The sequence below is a fragment of the Melospiza melodia genome, chromosome 15, assembly GCF_035770615.1.
Source record: "Melospiza melodia melodia isolate bMelMel2 chromosome 15, bMelMel2.pri, whole genome shotgun sequence".
NCBI lineage: Eukaryota > Metazoa > Chordata > Aves > Passeriformes > Passerellidae > Melospiza > Melospiza melodia.
Genome location: NC_086208.1, coordinates 3979855 through 4002983, shown reverse-complemented (window position 1 = coordinate 4002983; position 23129 = coordinate 3979855). Strand labels below are relative to the sequence as shown.

General features: G+C 56.2%; 2 protein-coding genes across 3 annotated transcripts; both read right to left on the bottom strand.

Annotated features, from left to right (window-relative positions):
• Positions 1-1540: 1540 nt before the first annotated feature.
• Positions 1541-7860, bottom strand: LOC134425497 (nascent polypeptide-associated complex subunit alpha, muscle-specific form-like). Of its 2 annotated transcripts, XM_063170167.1 has the most exons (13): positions 6896-7860; positions 6225-6817; positions 5723-5781; positions 4967-5121; positions 4465-4568; positions 4285-4343; positions 3899-4035; positions 3694-3818; positions 3510-3568; positions 3022-3176; positions 2167-2273; positions 1970-2083; positions 1541-1778 (listed from the first exon to the last, which is right to left on the bottom strand). In XM_063170167.1, the coding sequence occupies exons 1-13, from the start codon at positions 7746-7748 to the stop codon at positions 1734-1736; spliced, it is 2565 nt and encodes an 854-aa protein (XP_063026237.1). In that variant the 5' UTR covers positions 7749-7860; the 3' UTR covers positions 1541-1733. The 2 variants fall into 2 exon arrangements, with proteins under 2 accessions (XP_063026237.1, XP_063026236.1); XM_063170166.1 differs by having other exon boundaries at positions 6225-7860.
• A 1179-nt stretch (positions 7861-9039) lies between these two features.
• C15H15orf39 (chromosome 15 C15orf39 homolog) lies at positions 9040-21894 on the bottom strand. Its single transcript, XM_063169436.1, has 4 exons — positions 21834-21894; positions 11143-14187; positions 10746-10779; positions 9040-10552 (listed from the first exon to the last, which is right to left on the bottom strand). The coding sequence occupies exons 2-4, from the start codon at positions 14138-14140 to the stop codon at positions 10549-10551; spliced, it is 3036 nt and encodes a 1011-aa protein (XP_063025506.1). The 5' UTR covers positions 14141-14187; positions 21834-21894; the 3' UTR covers positions 9040-10548.
• Positions 21895-23129: the final 1235 nt, after the last annotated feature.

Here is a 23129-nt window from a genome sequence, read left to right as displayed (position 1 = left end):
ACTGATAAACACCTGTTTGTGGATAAAAAACATACAGTGTGTTCACCTTTGATTTTGTCTAAGATTCTACTGCTTGTTACAATCTTTGTTCCAATTGCTGTTTTGTCTTCCAGAGATAACACAGTAAGAGTCAGTGATGATTTTATATTATGGCTGTTATTGATTATAAGCTGTGTTAGCATTTTCCTGTCATAGGTATATGACTGTTTAGAAAGGCATTATCTCAACTTCCTCAGAGGTTTATGGCTGATATATTGATTACACAATGTGAATTTTCCAATTCAATAATAGGCATTATTCATAAGATGTTATTAGTGTATTTATGCTTTAACATCTCTTTGTGTAATTATCTAAAAGATGTGTCATTTCAGGATCCTTCCTCTTTGTTCTCTAGCTGTTTATGCATCTCTTAGATCAGGTTAGCTCTCTGGCTGGTCCCTGCACTGGCTCTATGGTTTGACCCAATGCTGTCTCAATTTTAAGCATTTTTCAGAGTTCCAAGAAAAGACATCTGAGCTTTGTTGAAAGCCTCTGAACTGCTAGTCTTGTGGTTTTTCCCAGTTATTATTACAGAAGTACTGCAGCAGTTTGCTGTGTTTGAAGCACCTCTATCCTGAAGGAAACTTCAGAGTAATGCCAGAGCTAGGTGGTTTGATTAGTCTTTAACCCCAAGGCCTTCACTCATAACTGCTAACTTTAGGAGCCTTGTTTTAAAATGTGTTTAGGGAATTCCCTCCCAATTGGAGCCTGGATGGTGGCATGGCTTGGGTCTACCTGGATGGAGAATTTGCCAATAAACCCAGATGTCTTCTGCATCAAAACTAGATTCAAGTCACTTTAACTTGGCAATTTTGACCCTTTATATGTTACAGCTGAACCTATTTCTAGAGTGAGCTTGGGAATTATTATCCAGAAATAATTATCCAATCCCTCACTAAACTGAGGTTTGTCAGTTGTTTGCAGACTCTGGGATTCCTAATCACCCAATTTCAAATGTCACATGGATCTCTGAGAATTTGTGCCATCCCCGTCTCCAACCAATGATCTCACATACCACCTCTTTTCTTTGATTTGCTTCCCCATAAAGTCATGCTTTAGGTTCAGGAGAGATGAGCTACACAACTGATCCCCTGGTGACAGGGAGAGGTGGCATTTAAAGGTCACCTGCTGCCACAAACCCCACGGCTTCCCTGGTTTTAAACACAGCAGCCCTCCAAAATGACCTTGGAGTTTGCTCCAAGGGACCAGAGAACCCCTCTCCACACCTCAAATCATCTGGCAATGCCCCAAATTATCCAACAGACCCAAAACAAAGATGGTTTCTTGGTCTCAGGAGCCGTTTGGAGGGGAGTGGGAGAGGGATGGGTTAAAAATTTGCTTTTTTACCTCCCCAAGACACCTCCCAGAGCTGCAGAGGACCAAGCCCAGCTCGCAGGCACCAGTCAGAGCAGCAGCACCTGGCTGGGGTGGTACTGGGAGCCAAGGAGGGAGGTCAGTTCAACACCATCCCCACACCAGACACACATCCTTCACAGCTGGGTTTCACGGTCTACAAACAGTTTATTTAACATACAAAATTCACAAAAATGATTCCTTAACACACCTGAGTCTGCATTCTGCTCAGGGAGCACCTGGCAGCTGCTGTCATAAGGTCAGGGAGAGCTTCTCAGCATCTCCTTCCCACACACAGCCCCTCTCCAGGCTCCCCCCAGCTGCAGATTCTGCTTCTCTCCTCAGGCAGAAGTGCTTTGCCACTCAAAGTGACCATCCTCAGAGTCCTGCAGGGGAGAGGGAAGAAGTCACTTGAAACCCCTCCAGTGAAGGCAGGAGTGAGGGTCCCGGCCCTCCAGCTCCCCACACAGTTCTCCAGCCCCAGAGATCCTCACCAGCTAACAGGAGAACCTGTGAGCTGCAGAAACACCAGCTCCCAGGCACAAAAGACAATCCAAGGGATGCAAAGGCCACTCACCTCTGTCCAGAAGCCCTGGTTATCCATTTCCAACGTCTGCACCCCCACTTCAGGGTCTCTCCTGTCCCAGAGGGCTTCTCCAGCCTGCCAGCCCAGCCTCCTGGTGCCCAGGCACTGGGGAGGAGAGCACAGGCACTGCAGCCCCAGCAGCCCACAGAGCCCCCCAGCCCAGCCCAGCAGACAGAACCAGCCCTCACCACGAGCACGACGGGCGCAGCCACGATGCAGAGGCCACCGATGACCACCAAGGCCACTCCATAGGCTGGGAATCCTGGCTGGGGCCTGGGAGGATCCAGGGTGTCCTCTGGAGCAGAACAGAGCACTGAGAGCCTGGAGCAGCTGCTCTGCCCCACAGGCTGCCAGCCACCCACTGCCCCAGGATGAACACAGGGGATTCATGAACTCCTGTTCCACCCCCTCCATGCCTTCTCCTCCCATCCCACAGCAGAGCCTGCAGCACAAGGTCCCCAACCCCAATGCCCCAGGCCGTGCAGAGGGCACAAGTGCCACTAAATGTCACTGCCTGCTCAGCTCAGCAGCCAAGACACCTGAGCCTCTCCTCACACAGGGGATCACGATGGGGTCAGCTGTGGATCCACCCTGCTCCCAGTGCAGGTGTGGAGCTTGGAAGCTGGATATGGCACTTGGGGATATGGTTTAGGGGTGGCTGTGGTGGTGCTCAATTAATGGGTGGACTAGATGTTCTTAAAGGTCTCCTGCAAATTTGATGATCCCGTGATTCTGTAACCCTTTGCTCTGGAGCTTTGTTATCCCCTGCCCACTGGGTGAAAAAATCCTTAAATTGATGCTGAAATAATTGCTGTCCCTAAAGGCTTAAAGACACACCTCTTTATCTCCAAAGACAACAAACCTACAACAACTCTAAAACAGCCACCATGAAGGCTCACAAGATAGTCCTCATCTACTTAGAATGACAAATCCCTTCTGTCAGTGATTTCTGTACCCGTGGATATCACCTTGACAGTGAAAACCAGAAAACATTCTTCAATCATCATGTCAGTCATTTTCCCAGGTACCAGAGGGGAGCTTACCTCCCACAGCCAGAGAGAATGGATCCACGTGGATGTCAGAGCCAGCCAGAGCCTGGTCTGGCCCCACCGAGTGCACGAGGGTCTTCAGCACCTGCATGCTGCTTGGAGCAGGGTGCTGGAAGATCATGTTCCCATGGCAGAGCAAGGAGCCAGGCCTGCAGACAGGGTTGGGAACAGCTCCAGCACCTGCCAGGCCCACCATGACCCCACAGAGGGATGGGTGGGCACTCCCAGCCTCCTCCCTGAGGGTTTTGCTCAGCAGGAAGAGATCTGTGCACTCGGGGAGCCCTGGCATGGAAGGGACATCCCTGGAGGTCCAGCAAGTCACCACAGCTGCAATGGCTTAATGCTTGACCTCAGCTTCCTCTGCAGATCCTTCTGCAGCCACAAACGTGCAGCTGTGAGCCATGACCTGCTGGCTGATGTCTGAAGGGAGCCCCCCCTGCCCCTGTGCAGCCCTGCCCCACAGAACCCCTGCTCCCACTCACAGGAATTCCTTGATGATGGCTGTCAGGAAGGATGGGTAATCCCTCAGGGCTCTGGCCACCTGGAAGAAAGGGCGTGCTCAGCTCTCTGTCAGCTTTTGGGGCACTTTGGACACCCCAAAGCAGCCCCTCTCCCTCCCTTATCACCCCACTGGGAGGACCACAACCCCACCGGCCCCATTCCTACCACATCACCAAGTTCCCTGGAGAGATTGTGGTGCTCTTCAGAGAGAGGATCCCGAAGCTTCTGGCTGAAGGGTCTGTTGGTGACGACAAAGGACAAAGGGTACACGAGCAGACCCAGCTTGGACCCTGAAGGAGCAAGAAACAAGCCCTGGCTGAGCACATTTGGCAGCGACTCTGCCCACAGCACACACAGGGACCATCCTTACCCTCCACCGAGATGGAGCTCAGGTCCTTGGAGAGGTCTGAGAGTGCAGTCAGGGCTTCCAGAACCTCCTCAACGTCAGCATGGACAACTGTGTCTAGGTAGAGGTCTCCAGTGATCTCCGTGTACCCACCCAGGTTCCTGAGGGGAGAGAAGAGCTCTGAGCAAGGCAGGAGAGTTGGGACCCAGCCCCAGCACCTTCACTGGAGGTTTTCTGCTGAGAGCCCACAGAAGGGGCTCAAATACAGTTTGCTCCAGCTGCACATCCCCTGCCAGCTTTTCCCCCCCCACCTCCATCCTTGCAGCACAGCTGATGAGCTGCAGAGGGCACAGGAGAGAGTGAAGGCAATGAAATTAAGAGGTTGGCAGAGGAATAGCTACACCCCATACCTGAGCTGGGAGATGGTGAAGTTCCTCACGTTGTAGAGGCCACTGACAGATGCAGTAATCTGGGCAGGGAGAAGACAACAGTTCACACCTTTCCCTGTTTAGCACAGGTTAATCCAGCACCCAGGCTGTGCCCATTCCCCCAGCATCTCCCTCTGGAAGAGCCCCCAGGGCTTGGCATACCTCTTGGACCAGCTTCTCCAGCAGGTCCATCCTGTCCACCCCAAGCTGGGAGCCAGTGAGGGAGATGGACAGCTTCTCTGGGTCCAGGTTCTCCACGCTGAAGCCTAAGGGAGTTGGGAAAAGCTACACTCAGAGCTGTTCCTGCAGCTTCCTTGGGAGGCAGTGCTCAGCCCAGAGCTCACCCATGGCCACGCAGCAAAGGCAGAAAGCAGCAGGGCAGCTGAGCGAGGAGGGATCCCCTTGGATGTGGGAAGGGGTCAGGATGCACCATTTCCCAGCAGAGCTGGGGCAAAGAGGGGAGGCCAGGGAGCTGAGCAGAAGCCCTGGCCCACACAGATCCAGCTGCTACAGATGTGCCCTCCACATCCTTACAGTGGCTTTACACAGGGATGTTCAGTGAAGGAAAAGCCTGGAACCCAAACTGCATGGGTGTTGGCTTGGAGAGAGGCTCAAGGAGGGCACCTGGCAGCAGCCCTGCAGTGGGAAGACCTTCAGCACTCACCAGCAGACTGCACGGACTGGGGCTCCAGCTGCCAGCTGAAGATGCTCCTCCCCTTGCTCGCCTCGGTGACCACGGTGCGGATCAGGTGGGAGTTGGTGGGAGCAGGAGCATCCCCCCGGAACAGAACCTCCCCTCTCACCACCACGGAGCCTTTCCTGCAGGGACAGGACACAGTGGGCAGCACAGCTACTGCTTTTTTATTTTTTCCAGGTGCATTTATCCAGGAATTCAGACAGGGATCCCTCGGGATGGTAACACCAGGGAGGGAGTGAAGCTCCTCAATGCTACTGTCTGGAGCATTTTCTGGGCAAACCCTTCCCTCCAAGCCCAAGCTGCAACAGCTTGGAAAAAAAACAGAGACCACTGCTTCCTCCAGCAGGGTCCATCTTTATTGCACACACTCCAATATTTATGTTTCTAGCATGGGAAAGATTGAAGAAAATCTCATTAATGTGTAAGGGCAAAGACAAAATAGCTTGCACCACCAAACACTCATTAAAGCACACAAGGTTTCGGCCCTTATCAGCCGTTCACTCCAGCATCCACCTCGCAGCCTTCTGGGAGCCAAAGAAAAACCATTCACAGGGGTGTTCATGGCTGCAGCCATTCCTCTGGAACGCACCTCTCCCAAGGGAACACAGTCTCTATCCAAGTGTAACAAGTTGCTCTCCTACTCAGGACTCTCCTTAAGGCCAGGGTGGCCACCAGAGGCCACTGCTGCGACAAACCCCAGCCCTCCTGCAGCTGCACACTCACATGAACTCGAGGACCTTCGCCCGCAGGAAGCTCTCATAGCTGGACAGCATCTGGTTGAGCTGGAAGGAAGAAGCACCTGGTAACTAATTGAGGAGGATTTCCAAGCTCCCCCATGTGAAGGGGAATTGCAGGAGCAGGTGGGCAGTAAATAATAACTAGAGGGAAGCCAGCTCAGGCTGCCCAGGGAAGTGCCAGCCCTCTGGGAATGCTGGGGATGAGCTGGGACACCCAGAGCAGCCACCCCCATCCTGGCAGGGAATACCCCAGCAATAATGCCCTGTGCCAGGGCCCTGCAGGCTGCCAGGGCTGAGGGGAGCCCAGTCCCAGCTCAAACCAAGCCCCAGTGGAGCAGTTCCAGGGCTTTGCCCACCCTCACCATGCTCAGGTGGGCACCCAACCAGCCAAGGGCTGGTGCAGCACTCAGGCTGCTCCCCCCATCAGAGCCTGGCACCACCCCACACCCCACAGTGCCAAACGTGTCCCAGGCACCCCCAGCACCCACCACGAGTGTCACGTCTCCCTCCAGCCGCCGGTAGCTCAGGGAATTCCTGCTGCCCAGGCCCGGGGCGTAGGCGATGCCCAGCAGCCGGAACTGCAGGGGCAGCACGTGCACAGGCTGGGCGGGCAAGGGCAGGCCGCGGGGGTGGCACACAGCGGGTGCTGTCCCTGTGGAGCCAGCTGTGCCCGCTGTCATCAGCTCAGCTGGGCCGGAGGCCGCTCTGGTGGCTGCAGGGAGCTGCTCCGAGGCTGTGGAGGAGTTCTGAGAAGCGCTGTAGCCACTGGGCACAGCATGGGCACGGAGGGTCGGTGCTGCGGGCACAGCCAGGCTCTGGGAGCTGGGCAGGGAGCTGGCTGCAAACCCAGCCCCAGGAGAGCACAGCAGGCAGGATGGAGACGTCACAGTGCTGCTGGTGGCAGTGAGGTGCAGAGCTGGCTCTGTGGAGCTGGGGGCAGGCACAGAGCCTGGGCTGGCAGGGCTGGGCCCCGGAGCTCCTGCTGGAGTGGGAACAGGTCCCACTGCTGCTGTCCTGGGCTGGCTGGGCCTGGGCTCTCCTGTCACACACGTCTGTCCAAGCTCTGGGGTGACACCAGGGGCTGTGGAGCCCATCCCAGTCACGGTGGGACCTGCAGGACTGGCAGCCCTGGGCTGTGCAGGGGGACAAGGCCACTCACTCTGTGTCCCCAGGGTGGCAGCAGGAGCCCCAGATGCCTCCATGGGAAGGGTAGAAGCCAGCAGGTGCTGATGGTGGGCACCAGGAGCGGCTGCAGCGGCAGGAAGTGATACCAGGACAGCATCCAGGAGTCCAGACCTAGTTCCTGGAGCAGCTGCCCCAGTGCCAGCAGTGCCCCAGAGCCCCTCTGGTGCCAGGGCAGGGGACACCCCCAGCGTGCCAGGGCTCAGCTGGGCCCAGCTGGGTGTCTCCTGTGCTGGCAGAGCAGAGGCCACCACCTGCTCTGCTGGGCTGGGGCTCCAGGAGCCAGCACCCATTGGTGCCCATTTGGAGACATCAGGTGGCACCTGAGACCCCACGGCTGCTCCTCGGAGTGGCACCAGAGTCACCGCAGCCCCTGCAGAGGGGCCAGCAGCAGCTGTGGGGAGGGCAGGAGGGCGCAGCCATAGCTGGGAGGTGGCAGGGACACCAGCAGCCGTCTCACTCCCAGCTCTGGGGGTGGCCTCAGAGTCTCGCTGTGGGCTCTGGGGCTCTGCTGTGCCCGCTGGCTGCCCCAGGCCACCAGCTGCACTCACTGCTGGCATCTGTGTGGCATCACCTGGTCCTGCTCTGTGGAGGCCACCCCGAGCAAGGTGACCCCAGGAGCCCGGGCTGGGGACACCCTCAGGCTGGAAGGGCTGAGCTGAGGCAGCAGGCGCCCCTTTGCCAGGCCACGGTGTGGGGGACAGTGTGACAGCCATTGCTGCGCCCAGCCTGAGCCCTCCCCTGGCCCCAGAGCCAGGCTGCCCCTGCAGGGAGGTCCTAGGCGTCTGTGTCCCCAGGCTCTGTCCCTCAGCAGTCACAGCTCCCTGCATCCCTTGGACGCAGCCCGAGGAGAGCAGGTCCCCACAGGCTGTCCCCAGAGCGTCACCCGCCGCTGGCTGGGAGGCTGCTGAGCCCGGGGGAGCCCAGGTGACAGCAGCCAGAGCGGCCAGGCCGTAGGGGACAGCAGTGGCACAGGCACACACGGCCAGCAGCAGGAGGGCTCGGCAGCACCGGCCGGGGGCAGCAGGACAGGGCGCTGTGCCCGCGGGCCCTCCCCGCCCAGCGCGGGGCATCGCTCCTGCCGCAGGGCGCTCCGACCCCTCCGCTCCTCCGGGAGAGCCCACGGCGAGAGCTCAGCTGTGGAGAGGGACAGGAGGGGATTCGGGGTGACTCCCTGCACTCCCACATCCCAGTGCCCAGCCCGTTCCCAAGCTTCCCATTAAAACCCCTCCCTCGTCGCCAGCAGGCTCCCAGCTCAGGAAAGGCTGAGCCAAGCCTCAGCACCTCCTGGGAAGCTCCCAGGGTTGTAACAGCCCTGGGCTCAGACATTCCCTCATTCCCTGCCCCAAACACCCTCCTGATCCCCAGAAACCTCCCCAGGCCCCCCAGCACCCCTCACCTGGCAGCAGCCCAAGAGGAGAGAACACCAAGGCCCAGCCAAGCCCTGGCTTTTATCTGCTTTCCCAGGGGAGGAGGTGGCTCTGTCCCAGCTGCTCCCAATTAGCACAAACTCATCTGAGCTCCCCCAGGTGCAGCTGGAGGGGTCTCAGCTTCCCTCTGCTCCTCATGGAGCTCTCAGCAGCAGCAGCAGGGGGTGGGCCTGTCCCTCCAGGCAGGGTGATCCCCAAACCCTGCTGATGCTCCCCAAAACTCCCTGTTTGTGGGGCTGTGGCAGTGTTCACCTCCTGGGCTCCGCCAGCTGTGGATTGCAGCACTTGGCTTTGGGATCAGGCAGATTCTGTGCCTGATGGAGGCTCACAAGGGGGAAGAGTCTCGTGGGTCAGCCCAGGCTGCATCCCTGAGCACCCCAGGACTCTCCTGCCCCGTTTCTGGTGCTCAGACATCCACCAGCAGCCTCTTCCCAGGCTGTCACCTGTGGGGTTAGTGGAGGCTGGGATGTGCTCCTGTGGTGGCATCCTGGACACTGGATCCAGCCCCCAGGGATGGCACAGAGGGGCTGGGCACAGCACTGGTGGGTTGCTGCAGGGAGAAGAGGGCAAGTGCATGGGGTGGGGGATCTGGGGACCCCCCAGCCCCAGGAAGGTCCCGTTGTGCCCAAGCTGGGAAGCAGAGACAGAAGCAGGGCAGGTCTGGAAACAAGCCAAACTCGTTTAAACCAGGTGAGGTGAGGCAACTCTTCATATTCTTACAAAAAAAAATTAAATAAAGGGAAGGAACTTTCTTCCCTGGAACCTTATATATGTACAAAACCAACATTATTAACAAACACTGCTTTCCAAATCACTGTGCACAGGCATGGAGTGGTGGGGGGGAGTGAGGAGAAGAGCAGCACCTCCCTCACACCCACAGCCACCCCATCCCCACGGAAAACCAGGAAGGCACCCACAGAAATCCCCCAGTAGCAAACACACCTTTTGGCAAAAAAAAGTACAGTTTGGGTAGGGTCATTTCTACCCACCCCCCACCCCAAAATAAATATTCCCTGTAGTGAAATAAAAAATCAGAATAACCCTTGTTTTGTTCTCCCTGTGCCCTGCAGCAGCTTGAAGAACACCTGAGCAATGAGTTTTTAAGGCCTCTGCTGTGTACCCTGCTGCAGCCCCCCAGGGTGAGGGGCTGCCCATTGGTCCTGCCATGCCCACATCCCTCCTGGCGTGCCCATAACCCCTGGAGATGAAAGGATCCCTCCTGCCAAGCTCTGGCAGCATCACTCCCCTCTGTGCCCCTTCAGTCTCCACCAGGGTGGTCCCTAAATGTGCATCTCCCATGTTCTCCTTTGGGACAGGATCTGGGACATGAAGCGGTTTGGTTTTCTTTTCTTTAACAGTCTCTTTAAGAGTTTCTTGCAGCCTTTTAGTTTAAATAAAAAGACATGTATAAATTATTGTATTTCAAGAAAAAACCAACCCAAAACACATGACCTGAAGGCAGCAGCTCCTTATAAAGGTTAATCCAGAACATTTGTAAAATGTCTTCATTTATGACAAAACCAACTTAGTCCTGGGACTGTGGAAGTCACGATTCCCTTGCCCCTGCTGTTGTGCCAGGTCTTGGTGGTACTTTAAAGGTGAAAATCACAGAGGAAGGGGATGTTTATTGGGAAAGGCATGGATAAAGCAGGAGGGGGACTCAGAGGAGAGAGGAGGAGGTGGGATGTCATCCCTGCAGTCCCTTTTTCCAAGGCTGGGGACGGTGCTGTGGCCATTTCCATGCTCCCCTTGCTCCAGCTCCACTGGAACTCCAGCCATTCCCTCTCAGCTCCCCAGGGCAACCACAGATGGAGGCGGGAGATGCACTGAGAGATGATCCATTCAAAGAAAAGCAGCTCCAGCTGCCGTGAGGGGCTCGAGCCCATGCCTGCGGGCCCGGATAACCTACCAGCAGCAACTCTGTGTGTGTCCCTGGAGCACCCTGAGCTGCTGTCCACCCCGAGCAGCACCCCAGAGGGTCCCTGCCAAGGTATCAGCATCCTGGATGATCCTGATGCCGGTGGGACCTGAGCACCTGCCTGCAGGGCTGCTGGTGGTGTCGGCATCCTCAGCTCTGGGGACTCAGGACCTTCCCATTCCTGTCACCCTTTGGCTGTTGCCCTTGGCACATTCCTCAGTGCCCCTTTTTCCTTGATCTCTCTGTGGCTGTTGCTTTTCCACCAGTGCCTCCAGGCCAGGGCTACCTGGGAGAGAGGAAGGAGTGGTTAGGGAGGGCACATCTCCACATCCTGAATATTCCCAGCCCCAGGAGCAGAGCATCCCCAGCCAGCTCCAGCTGCTCATCATCACATGAAATCCACATACATACCCCTCAACAAAATGACAAACAAATCCCACAAATTCCTAAAAAAACACTTGGGAAGAGGAGTTACTTACTTGGAAGGCTGCTGGCCAGTCTCTGAGCTTGAATCTGAAAGAAATAAAGGTGCTGTTAAGGGCCTTGAGCAGCAAGAAAAGGTTATCTGGACACAGCAGTGAAGTCATCAGCTGGATGGGACAGCCATGGGTGACAGGTCTGACACTGTGCCCTTGGATGGGCAGAGGTGGCCTGGAACTGTCTAAAACCTCCTTGACATGCCCAGGATGTGTTTTCTCCCTTCCAGCTCAAACTTTCCCCCCTCCACAACCCACAGAGGGAAATCTGGGCAGAACCCTCAGCAGGACAGGGATGCTGAGGCACCTTTGGATGCTCCCCAAGAACAGCAGCACCTGGAGGGCAGGTGCAGCTGGAACATCCCAGGGACCCATCCCCAGGAGATGCCAGGCTACCTACCGAGCTGCTGCTGGATGGAGCTGTGCCAGTGGAGGTTGAGCAGGTCGGGGTAGATTTCAGGAAGCCACTTGATGGCCAGGAGCTTCAGCATGCGGGAGGTGCAGCTCTTCAGCTCCAGCTCCCTCAGGTGCCTCTCCTCCGAGAGCGTGGTGGGACGCAGCTCCACCTTGTGCTTCTGCAGCACTTGGTCCACGAAGCTCCCGGGCAGCTTTGGGAAGAGCTTCTCCTTCACCACGTGGATGGGGATGAAGATGGCTCCCGCCCGGACCACGTGCGGGAAAGGGCAAGCGGACATGAAGGTCCTCAGCTGGGAGAGCAGCTTGGTGAGGAGCGCGGCCACGTCCTGGAAAGCCAGCCAGATCTCCTTGCCATTGCTGGGCTTCTGAGCACTGGGAGCCTTGGAGGCCTCTTTGGGGCTGGGCAGGGATTTGGGCATCTCCCCCAGCTCTTCTGCCAGCTCAGCCTTCTTCAGCCACTGCCGCAGGAGCTCCGGCGAGGAGCGGGACACGGAGCCCGAGATGGTGTCACACAGCAAGGTGTGCAGGCTGCTGAAGTACTGCCCCGAGGGGGTCCCTGAGGGGATCCCAACCTTCTTCACCACCAGCACCTTCTCCTCCTCTGGAGCGGGGGGGGCTTTGGGAAGCACAGTCTGGGGAGGGTTTGGGGCTTGGACGACGCTGGGCTGGGGGCTCGGCGGTGGCAACGGGGGGTTGCTGGATGGAGAGGAGGCTGGAGGAGCTGGAGTGGGGGTGCTGCTGGGGGGGCTGGGCTGGGGGGCTTGAGAGCTGCCATCCTGCTGGGGGGGCTCTGTGCTGCCCAGGAGGGAGGGCTGCAGCTTGTATTTTTGGAACATGAAGTTGGCTGAGCTCTGGAAGCTGCTCCTGTCCCCTGAGTCTGCTTCAGGCCCCCGGGGCTGCGCCCCCTCTCCCAACCCCACCTTCCCTCCTCCAGCTTCTTTCTCCTCCTCATCCTCTCGCTCCAGTGGCCCCTCCGCACAGCCAGGGGCTCTCTGTGTGTCCCCAGCTTCCACCAGTCTCTTCTTGAAGCTAAGGTCCAGCACCATGTCCTTAGGGGGTGACCCCTTGCTGCCCACCCTGTCAGGGCTGCCCTCCTGAGACTCCAGCTCTTGGGACACAGGCTTTGGCTTTTTAGGGACGCTCCTGTAACAGCTTTCCCCTTGGCTCTGCACTGCATCACTGCCCGACCTCAGGCTGGGCACCGCCGAGACGTCTCTGAGGGCAGCGGGCTCCTGGCTGCCAGCCGTGCCCTGGGGTGAGGAGCGCTCCCACAGGTGCTTCCTGCAGAACAGGATGGGGTCTGTGCCCTTGGCCTTCTCCAGGTACTCCTGGTAAGGTGCCAGGCTGAAGACGTTGTGGATCACAGGCATTGGTGGGGAGGATGACAAAGCCTTGGTGTCCCTCAGGTCCTCCAGCCCTTTGCTGGGGGTCACAGATGGAGAAGGGCAGATGAGCTCCTTGGCTGGATCCATGACCTTGCAGGCATCTCCTTGTCCTGGTCCCCCATGGGGGGTGTCCTGAGGGGCTGGGCTGCTGTTCCTCCTCCCTGGGTACAGGGGCTCCTCCTCCCCTTGCCTGGGTTTCTCCCAGCTCCCTCCTCTCTCAGGAAATGTCTCAGTGAGTCCAGCAGAGCCCCCAGAAAGCTTCTCTGGGGCGCAGACAGGCTGGAAAGCGCTGCTGTGCCTCGGTGCTGCTCCCCACTGCGGGCTGCCCGCCCTGTGCTGCCCACAGCCCGGCTCCGTGCCGGGAAAGGAGCCCTGGAACACGGATGCGCCGCCCGGGCTGAGGGCAAACCCCGGGTACCCGCTGTTCCTGGGCACCTCGGCATCCCTGGCTGCCTCAGCATCCCTGAGTGCCACCCCCAGCCTGGCACCCGCTGGCCTCGGCACGTAGGGCTCCAAGGGGCTGGGAAAGTAACTCCTGGGCTCCTGGGGCTTGAGGTAGGTGCTGGGAAAGGGCTCCCTGCTCCCCATGTAGCCAAAGCTGGGCAGGGCACTGGGCTCCCCCACAGTGGGAGCTGGGGGGTGGTAGAGGGGGCCAGATCTGTGGGGTGACAGTGGGTAGGGGGGAGGTGGGAAGCACATTGCTGACCTCTCCTGGATCACTGGGCTGCTGTCAGGTGGCTGGAGCTTGGCCCAGGGCTCCAGGCTGAGGCTGGGGACCTCCGGCATCTTCTTCTGGCTCTGGGCAGAGGGACAACTTGCTTCCAGGAACGGGGTGCTGGGGGGTGGCCCATACTTATCAAAGGTGAGGCAGTAGTGGGGTAAGGCAGCGGGGGAGCTCAGCTGCTCCCTGGAAGGCAGGGCCAGGCTGGAGGGCAGCGGCAGGAGGCTGTGGTCAGCACCAGGACCACTCTTGTGGGGCTCGCTGGGGTGCAGAGGGTGGGGGGCAGGAGGCAGGGCCCAGTTTGCCTCCCCTGGTCGCTGCTGCAGGCTCTCTGCTTGTGCTCCCAGCAGCAGAGCCATCCTGGGAGCCAGGAAGGAGGCGGGGGCTCCGTACACAGGCTTGGGGACTGCCAGAGGAGCTGCCTTCTTCACCACTACTGGCTTCTTCACCGGCAAGGGGCACCTGGGGCTGTCCAGCTTCTTCCTGGCCATAAGCAGCTCCTGGCTCAGGCTGTCCTTGCTCTTCTGGGCGTCTGGGGGCTGCAGCCTGGCGCTCAGGCTCTCTGGGGGGTACAGCAGCAGGCCCAGCAGCGGCCCCTCGGCCGGCACGGGCTGGCTCAGAGCACCGGGGCCATAGTGCAGGTAAGCAGGTGTGGGGCTCCAGCCAGCCGGGGGCTGCTCGGGGCCCTCGGGGCTCTGCAGAGGGCAGGCAAAGTAGGAGCCCTTGTAGCTGAAATGGTTTCCAGAGCCAGGGTGGGGCACGGGGCTGGACGTGCCAGGGATTTTGCCGGGCAGGCAGCTGGGGGCGGGCGCCAGACGAGGCAGCTTCTTGAGAACCACGGGGCCTGCAGACTGCGAGTACCGTTTGGAGGCCATTTATACCTCGGCGCCGCTGTCCCCACGGGAGAGGTGAGCTGGCCTGCCTGCAAAAGAGAGAGAACGAGCCATCAGCAAGGCAAGTCCCCACAGCCAGCAGCCTGTGATGGCACGGGGTGCCAGAGGGCTACAAGCCATCCCAGAAGGTGAAAGTGTGGTGGCCAACAGCTGCTCTGGAGGCCTCACAGTCATAGATCACCCCAATTATACCTTGACCAGTCGTTGGGGAACCAGCGCAGACCGTTAGGGAGGCAGAGAGCTGTTGGCCACTGAGCTGGGGGGTAACCGAACTCACCCCGCCAGGACCAACCACACGGGGCTTCTGAATCTACATAAAGGTGCCACCATCCGCCCGTACAAGCAGGGGTCGTGATTTCACTGATCTCAGAGTGCTAAGGACACACAGCAGGGGACTTTCAGTTTAATCACAGCAGCGCACCTTTACTGAGGGCCAACAACAATTATGCCACAGAGAGAGATACAAAGAAAACAAAGTGAAGGGGAGAGAGAGAGAGAGAGAAGTGAGGGTATTGCTACCAACAGAGAGACAAAGTCCTCATGGTCCAGCCAACAGATTCATCTTCATTCCGTGGCGAATCATCAAAGTTACCTCAGAAAGTTACTCTTTATAGTCTTTGTCTAAAGCGAGCGGCATCTGGCCAAGAGGAGGGGAAATTGATGGGCTATTGTGGAGAGGCCTGTTGCTCCATGAAGCAGGTGTAAGAGTACAGAGCAAGCTGCTCCGTGCCAGTCCCTGCCCAAAGCAGTGTACCGTGGCAGCACAGCATGCAGACCTGCAAACAATCACTTGGCAAGCATCCACCCCAACCTGCCAGAACCCCACTCGGGGTCTTCAGGGTCTCTGTCCTTGTGAGGGTCGTGAGGCAAATGATGGAACATGGGGATGCAAGAATCATTGGAGGAGAAGGCTGTTGTACAGGTATGGACCCTCTTTTCATGCAAACTGAGATAAAATATCATGAACAGGCTCTACAAGCCTCACTGTCATGGTGTAAGAGGCATGGACTGGGCACAAGCACGGAAGCTGCTTTTAGTGTATGTGGTAAATAGGTATGATTCGTGCTGACAAAATTGAAACAGTAATCAATGTTGATACAGTAATTAATATTTGGAAATAATAAAACAGCTAAAAGGTGTAATGCCAAGAAAGAAAGGGAGAGGAAGGGTTCCACAACCCCCCCTTTCCTGCAGATGTTCAAGGTGGGAAAAAGCAAGAGATAACAGCTACTAAAAATTACCAGAAAGAAAGTCAAATCTGGTTGGGTCCCAGGAAAATGGTAATTAGATGAGATTCATTGCTTTGATGCTTAAATATAATATTATGTTAGTTTTGGCTTACATTATACTAGCTTGGTGCACATGTGTAACCCGAAGGTGAATTGAAGGACATGGAGGAAGAGGAGAAGCCTTCATCAATGACGACCTCCAAAGAGTGGTGCGACCACCTAAAAGAGTGGTGGAGCACACATGGTAAAGGTGGTGATGAGGGCGGAGGTAGAAGTGTGATGAATCCAAAATGGGAAGAGATGGCATTGATACACGGCATAAAAGGGGGGATTTTTGCTTGACAAGCTCGTACATGAGGTGGCAAGGGTCCCAGAACCCTGTGCTCCATACTCCATGCAGTTTTTTTTTTTTTTGCTTATGTGCTATTATTGGGACCAAATTATCCCTTATTTTAACAAAATTATATTGTCAATAATTCAAGTGTATCTGATTTTATATATTTTCTAAGCTATTCAATTAAAATTGCTACTACCTCTAATATTGTTTGTTTTTTTTGATGATGGGATAATTGGGCAAATATAACAGGGACATATCAAAAGCAGAAGCATGATAGTTTTTAAAGTTTAACAGTTTATAAGCAAGTCAAATGTAATTTTCTTTGTTAGTGTAACTATGAATGTGAATAGTGTGCAGCATACCACCCTGAGAAGCCGTGCTTGATGGCTCTGGGACATGCTTGAAAAATCCTTTTTGATGGTACACGGGATACACAACAAGTGGTAAGGCCAGACTTACGAAGATGGATGCAGAGCCTCATCCAACCCAAGCTTATTATTTGTGTCAATTATTTTGGACATTGTGCAGTGTCTGTCACCCTGTGTGCAAAGGGCCCTGCAGAAGACAACAAACATTGCCTTTGTATTTAAAAACAGAAAGGGAGAACTGTGCTGGCTAACAGCTGGCCTGGAGGCCCCAAAGTCATAGATAACCCCAATTATAACTTGAGGTCATTGGGGAACCAGTCTGGGCCATTAGAGATGCAGTTAGCTATTGGCCAGTGAGCTGGGTGGTAACTAAATTCAGCCCATCAGGCCCAACTGTGTGGGCTTTCTGAAAATACATAAAGGGAACTGCAATTAAAAAAAATTTTCCTGTTGCCACATGAACCTCGAGTGTGGTGTCATGTGTCAGTGTCAGTTGCGATATAAGGGTAACCCAGGTTCTTGTTAATTGATCCCTTGGGGCTGATTAGAGTGAAACAATGCTGATTAAATGGTGTTTATAAATATATATATATACATATATAGAAATATCAAGTTTACTTTAGAACAATTTAGTTGCAGTGGTGCCGTTTTGCTTATTATCTACTGTAATAAAGCAATATAAAAACACAAAAATAACACTTCAAAAATGCCTAAGGAAAAGAGAAGGTAGGAAAGGGTAAGAGCAGAAAGATCCCATCACCCATGGATCTTCCAACAAGACTGGGAGGTCGCAATTGCACGGTGATGATGTACCTGGGGTGAGGAAAGGGCAAGGAGCACAAAGTTCCAGGGGTTAATAAAATGCTCAGGCTCAGGGGGAACAGCCAGGTTCCTCCCCTGGGGCAGGGAGTTTTGCTGGGATGATGTAACGCTGCGGATCACGGGACACCGATCTGCGTTATTTGTTTGCCCGTGACACAACTGCTTGTAGGTGCAGCTGAGAGGCCAATTATGGCCCATCCGAGGGGATGAATACCTACAGGCCAACCACGGCACTTGGCAGGATTTGTCTCTTATCAGCCTCTCCCCTTATCTTGTCCAACAGGTAAGTGCAGCCTGGGCTGGGGGTGTGCCCCTCTGCACTTGGGCGCTCGCTGCAAATGCTCCACTGTTTGAGGCATTAACCGTGAACATTCCAGCCTCACACACCAGCCCCGACTCAAACATTCCATCGGTGCTCTTCTGCTGCTGCTGCTCGCTCCAAATCTCACACCGTGGTGGCTTTCGATATAATGGGACAGGTGGTCATGTAACATTCTCTTCTATTACTTTGTCCAGATCTCCTGTTAATATCTCTGAAAGATGTAGCCTCACCCTCATAAATTCCAAACCTTCTGAGGCAGAACATGGAAGGTTAGTACATATCTTTTTTGTTCCAAATATGCATTAATCCTTGCAAAAACTCCCACACTAAGTTTGGCTGGAACAAAATTATACTTCGGTAATGTACTTCTGTAATAAAATAAACTCAAATAAAAAATATACTTCTGTAATAAACTAAACTAAACTAAACTGAAATAAATATACTTGTTATAAAATAAACTTTTGTCACTTTTTTTTTCAAGTAAAAAGAGTAAATAAACTTACCAAAAATGAAACTAACAATGTATAAAAGTTGTTTGACTAATATTTGGTCTCCAAATGAGTTACTTTTGATGAAAACACAAATAAAACATCTATAGATATAATAATGTCTGATAATCTTAGCACAAACTTTTAGTGCATCAGGCAGGGCTCAGATCAACACAGGGAATCTCGGCACATCTGAGTCCATTTCCACAGGGGAATGTCACTGCAGGTCCGACACCTGTGTGTGCAGCATTAACTGGAGATGCAGAGTCTGCTGTACAATTCTACAGTGTGGCCAGTCCTGAGGGCTTTAATTGTGCAGGGATCTCCCCTTTCCACAGGATCCGGCCCTCCCTGCCAGTGGGGGCACTCCTGGGAGGCTGGTGGGGCATTTCTCCATTCATCCATCTCCTTGGAAAAGCCCTGGAAAGCTCTGGCTGCTTTGGTTCCACAGCTCAAGGAGCGTCTGTTGCAGGCAGCAGGCAGCAAAGCTGGGTCAGCTCGGGTGAGGAGCCAGCAGACACTGACCCAGAGTGCCCAAAATTCCCATCCCCGGCATCACCTTGTAAAGTAATGTGAGGTTTTTACGCCCAGGCAGCAGCTCAGCCTCTCCCTGAGGGGATTTGGGGCTGCAGTGGGCTGGGGCTGGCCCGCAGGGACAGGAGGTGGGTGCCAGCAGGTGGAGCTGGCAGCCTGTCCCAGCACAGCCCTGCGTCCCGAGAGGCCCAAGTGTCCTCTGAACATCAGCTGGCATCACCCAGCGTCTCCTGAGCACCCCACAGCCCCAAGAGCAGCACTGGACCATCAGCCAGCATCCCTCAGCATCACCTGAGCGTCCTGCACATCACCCAAGCAGCCCCAGGACAAACCTGAGCCTCACTCAGCACTCTCCCAGCATGGCCAAATGTCACCCCTGTCACCCAGCACGGCCCAGCACCCCCAAGCCCAGGGATGGACTCCCTGCAGTAGGATCTCCTCCATTTTGGGGTGGTTTTCTCCTTTTGTGGCAGCATTAGCAGGGAAGCCGAGGAGGAAATGGAGGAAGAGCACGTGGAGATAAGATAAAAGCCACATCAACAGTAGGGGAAACAGGGCAGATATGGAGGGAGACTTGAGGGGGAGATAAGGGAGAGAGCCAATGGTGCTGCTGCAGCTTTGCCAGGAGGGGACCAGAGCTCCCCAGCTCAGCCCAGAACAGCACAGCCGAGGCTGTGCTGGAAAAGAAATTTATTTAGCAAAATGTTTAATTATAGCTCAGTTATGAGTTGTGTGTGAATTGGTTTGTTAAAAGCAGTTTTGTAGCCGTTGATAGTGTGTGTTGGGTTTTGTGTGTAACCTAGCAGGTAGTCTTAGGGATTTAATAAATATTTAAACTAGTGCAGGAAAGTAAGAATGCTAACCTGTCTGGAGGCAGCATACAATGCTCTAAGAATAAGATAAGCAGAAGATTTATGATTTTGTTTGTGAACTAAGGAATGTATCACAAGGGGTCTGTGGCTAGGCAAGGGGAACTGTTTCTTGGAGACTTTGTTATGAATTGCATGTATAAAAAGGGAAGCACCCAGACGTGAAATTGGGGGCTCGGGCTCGGGACGTCAGTCCACCAGCTCCCCGGGCCCTTAATAAAGCACCCACAAAACTTATCAGAGTTTTGTGTCATTTATCAATCGGGCAACAGCTGCACCCCTCACTGAGCCCTCCTGGTGGGATTCTCATGCAAGCTCCAACAACTGATCCCTTCCCAGGAAGGACACTGCTCCCCTGGATCCCCTGGAAACCCCCACGGGAGCCGCGGTGCTTCCCTCCGTGCCTGCACCCTTGGCAGCAGCTCCCCCACACCATTTCCAACAGCTTTAGCCTCAGGATAAACCCCTGGGGTCATTCCCAAGATGTGCAGGGCCAATTCAATTTCCAGCACTTAGATCCAGGGAAAACAGCTCCCTTCAAATGGAAACAAGCTTGAAGAAAAGCCCAGGCTGGGTTCTTTTCCTTCCAAAAGGGATCTCTTGGGAGGGTGGTGTTTAAATCCATCTCCCTGGGAGATGCTGCGTGGGAGGGCCATGCAGGCGTGGGATCCTTTCCCAGCTGGGACAATGTTAGGGGTGGACAAGCTGGGACAGAAATCCAGGATCTTGTGAGTCCCGATGTTTCCCCACTGCTGCTTCCCTTTCCCAAAGCCCCTGGGATCTGCAACTCCCCTCGGTGGGGACATTGTGACACCGCTGTCACCACGGGATCGGGTGACGCCACCGGGCACCATGCAGCCGCCCTGTTCCACCCAGCTCCGAGTTAAATTCTGCCTGGAGGGCTGCAGGGCAGCACGAGGGATCCCAGTGCAGGAATTGTCTGATAGGGCTGAGCTCGTGAACCAAATTCGGGACAGGGGCTCCCTCTCTCCACGAAATCCACAGCGACTTTGCCCAACCTGTGCCATCCCCACACCTGTGCCAGGGCAGGAAAAAACTGCTCTGCTTTTGCTGCCACCATCAGCCTTTTCCCTCGGGGACTGTCCCAGCCAGGGGGGAGGAGAGGGACACGTGGGAATCAGCGCTGGGGGCGATGCTTGAAGAACCCCAACACATGCAGCCAGTAATTCCGAAACCCTACAGCTGAGAAAAGCGGCGGGTGCAACAAACACAACCCCCCATTCCTCTTTTTTAGTGTTCTTTTCCCTTTTTCCCCCTCTTCCCTCTTCTCAAGGCTTTTTCCCACACGGGGCCGTTTGCCCGGGAGGGAGTAAAAGTAAAACCAAGCTCAGAGTGAACACGTGTCCGCAGCAGCGAAACCTCCCTGATAAGCTCCGGGGGGAGCCTTATCTGCCGCGCTTTGGGTGTCCAAAGGACACGGGAGGGCTCCCTCTCCCCCGCGGCCTGCCAAGGCCGTGGGGAACACCTCGCACATCCCTTTTGGCCCCGATAGCCGCCAGCAATGCGCCCGTGGGTGTTATCAGCGGAATTTCCTGCCCGGGATGCGATGCCCGGAGCGGGAGCCTCTCTCCGCACTCTCCCGCCTCCTCCGCCGCCACGTGATGCCAAAGCGGCCGCCAGCTCCCGGCCGAGCCGCAGGAATCGAGCAATAAAAGCTCCTGGAGCCGCCGGCACCCGGCAAGCCCAGCCCCCCGAGGGGCTGCGGCACGGGGGGGCCCGGGCTCTCCCCGCACTCCAGCGGGAAGGAGGCGGATTCCCCCGGCCGCCTGCAATCCCGGTTTCACAACCTCGGGGATTTTGGGATCCTGCCCTGGAGGTCACCGGCGGGCTCGGATGAGCTCAGCGGCATCGCTCCCCCAAAACTTCGGGCATTTGAGAGAACAAGCAAGCGGCCTCAGCTCCCCCTCATTCCACATCTTGTCCCTTTTCCACAAAGTTTGCAGCTCCCCAGCTTCTCCCAGCCGGAGCCTTCCCGTGAACCAAGCCCGCTGCTTTTTAAGGCAGTATCCCTCTGGAATGCATGCACCAAGCCACGGCTGGTCGATTCAAGCTGAAATCTCCCCTTTTCCCCAAGGAATGCTCACTTTTATTTAAAAACCCCAAAACTTCACGGGGCAATGAGCAGTCGCCAGAAGTGCTCAGCGACTGCGTCCCCTTCTGCTTGGGGAATTAAAACCCCTCCAATTAAAAGGCATCGATGCCATCCCGGCCCATCGATGTCACTCACATCCAAGGCTGGCCACGGTCGCGGCTGGGACCCCCTCGGTGCTGGCAGGCGCTTGCCAGGACACGAGGTGTGGATGTGGCAGGGCTGCGTGGCCGTGGCCGTCCTTGTGTCCCCCTCCGCACGGCCACGGCCACCGCATCAGGGCGGCCAACACTCCGGCGAGCCCCACAGAAACCTCTGGCAGGAGCTTGAGCGCGCTCACGCTGCGAATCAGCCGCATGATCCAAAGTGTCCATAAATGGGTAAAATCCCGGGATGCGGAGCTCACAACCCGTTTTTCCTCGCACGGCCCGGGGAGGAGCAGCCGATCCCGAGGAAGGCGTGCAGGGCTCCCCCCTGCCCGAGGGTTTCAGCCGCGGGGGGAGCCCAGGGCAGGCGCGGCGCTGGCTGGGGGTCCCCCCGCCCCGCTGCCCCCGCATCGCTGCGCGGCTCCTGCATCCCTCCGGGCCCGCACTCACCTGCGGCTGCGGCGCGGGGCCTCCCCCGGCGCATCGCTACGGGCTCGCCTGGGGGCTCGGCGCGCACGGGGAACGGGGGGCGCTGCCCCTGCTCGGCCGGCAGCCCGCCTTGTGCGGAGGAAGTGGGAGGAGGAGGAGAAGGAGGAGGAGGAGGAGGGCTGGGTGTGCGTGTGGGCCGGCCGGAGGAGGGGACGGGACGGGACGGGACGGGACAGCAGAGGACAGCCCAGCCACATGTGCGCTGAGCTGGGCTGCGCTCGGAGCGGGGTCTCTCGGGACGGGGACACCCCCCCGCGGCACCGGGGTCACCCACGGAGGGGTCCCCGTTACACAGAGCCCCCCATTATAGAGGAGGCGCCGCACGGAGAGCCCACGGTGTGCAGGGGAGCGTTATTAAGAGCAGCCCTCATTTTACGGTGACTCATTAAGGGGACCCCCATTTTGTGGAGCCCCCAGTTAAAGGGGCCACCATTTCAGGCAGTCCCCATTAGGAACTACCCTCACTCTAAGAGGCGACCCCGTTAGGGAGGAGCAACCTTACGGGCACTCTCCTTACAAGCAGTGCCCATTAGAGAGGGACCCCTGAAGGACCCCTCATTTACCGGCAGTGCCCATTAGAGAGGGACCCCTGAAGGACCCCTCACTTACAGGCAGTGCCCATTAGAGAGGGACCCCTGAAGGACCCCTCACTTACAGGCAGTGCCCATTAGGGATGTGCCCCTGAAGGACCCCTCACTTACAGGCAGTGCCCATTAGGGAGGGACCCCTGAAGGCCCCCTCACTTACAGGCAGTGCCCATTAGGGATGTGCCCCCAATTACAGGAATCCCATAAGAGAGGAGCCGCATGGAGGAGACCCCCGGTGCGGGTGTCCCGGCTCACGGGAGGTGATGTGGCTGTGGGACATGGAGGGGATCCGTAATAACTCCGTGCCGCCCAATCCAGTTTAGGGGCTCCACGGCTGCCTGAGTAACAAATGGTTGAAAAACGCGCGCACAGCTCACCCCGACAGCAAAGACCTTCATATGTAACATTTTTCTGATGAATTGGCGCCGCTCAATAAAGGCGTGAATCATCTTGAGCCATGAGCGCACCTTAGGCGGAGTCACCCGCCCTGTATCCGGGTGCGCTTCTTAGACCTCCACGGGTGTTAAGGAGTTTTATTTCCCAATTTACCGGCAGTCCCCACGAAGAGGACCCCCCATTTCAGCCCATGCATTGTGGGGGTTTCCTGTGAAACAGGAGCTCCTTTACAGAGCACAGAGGAGCCTTCCCGGGATGCGGCCGGAGGTCCGGC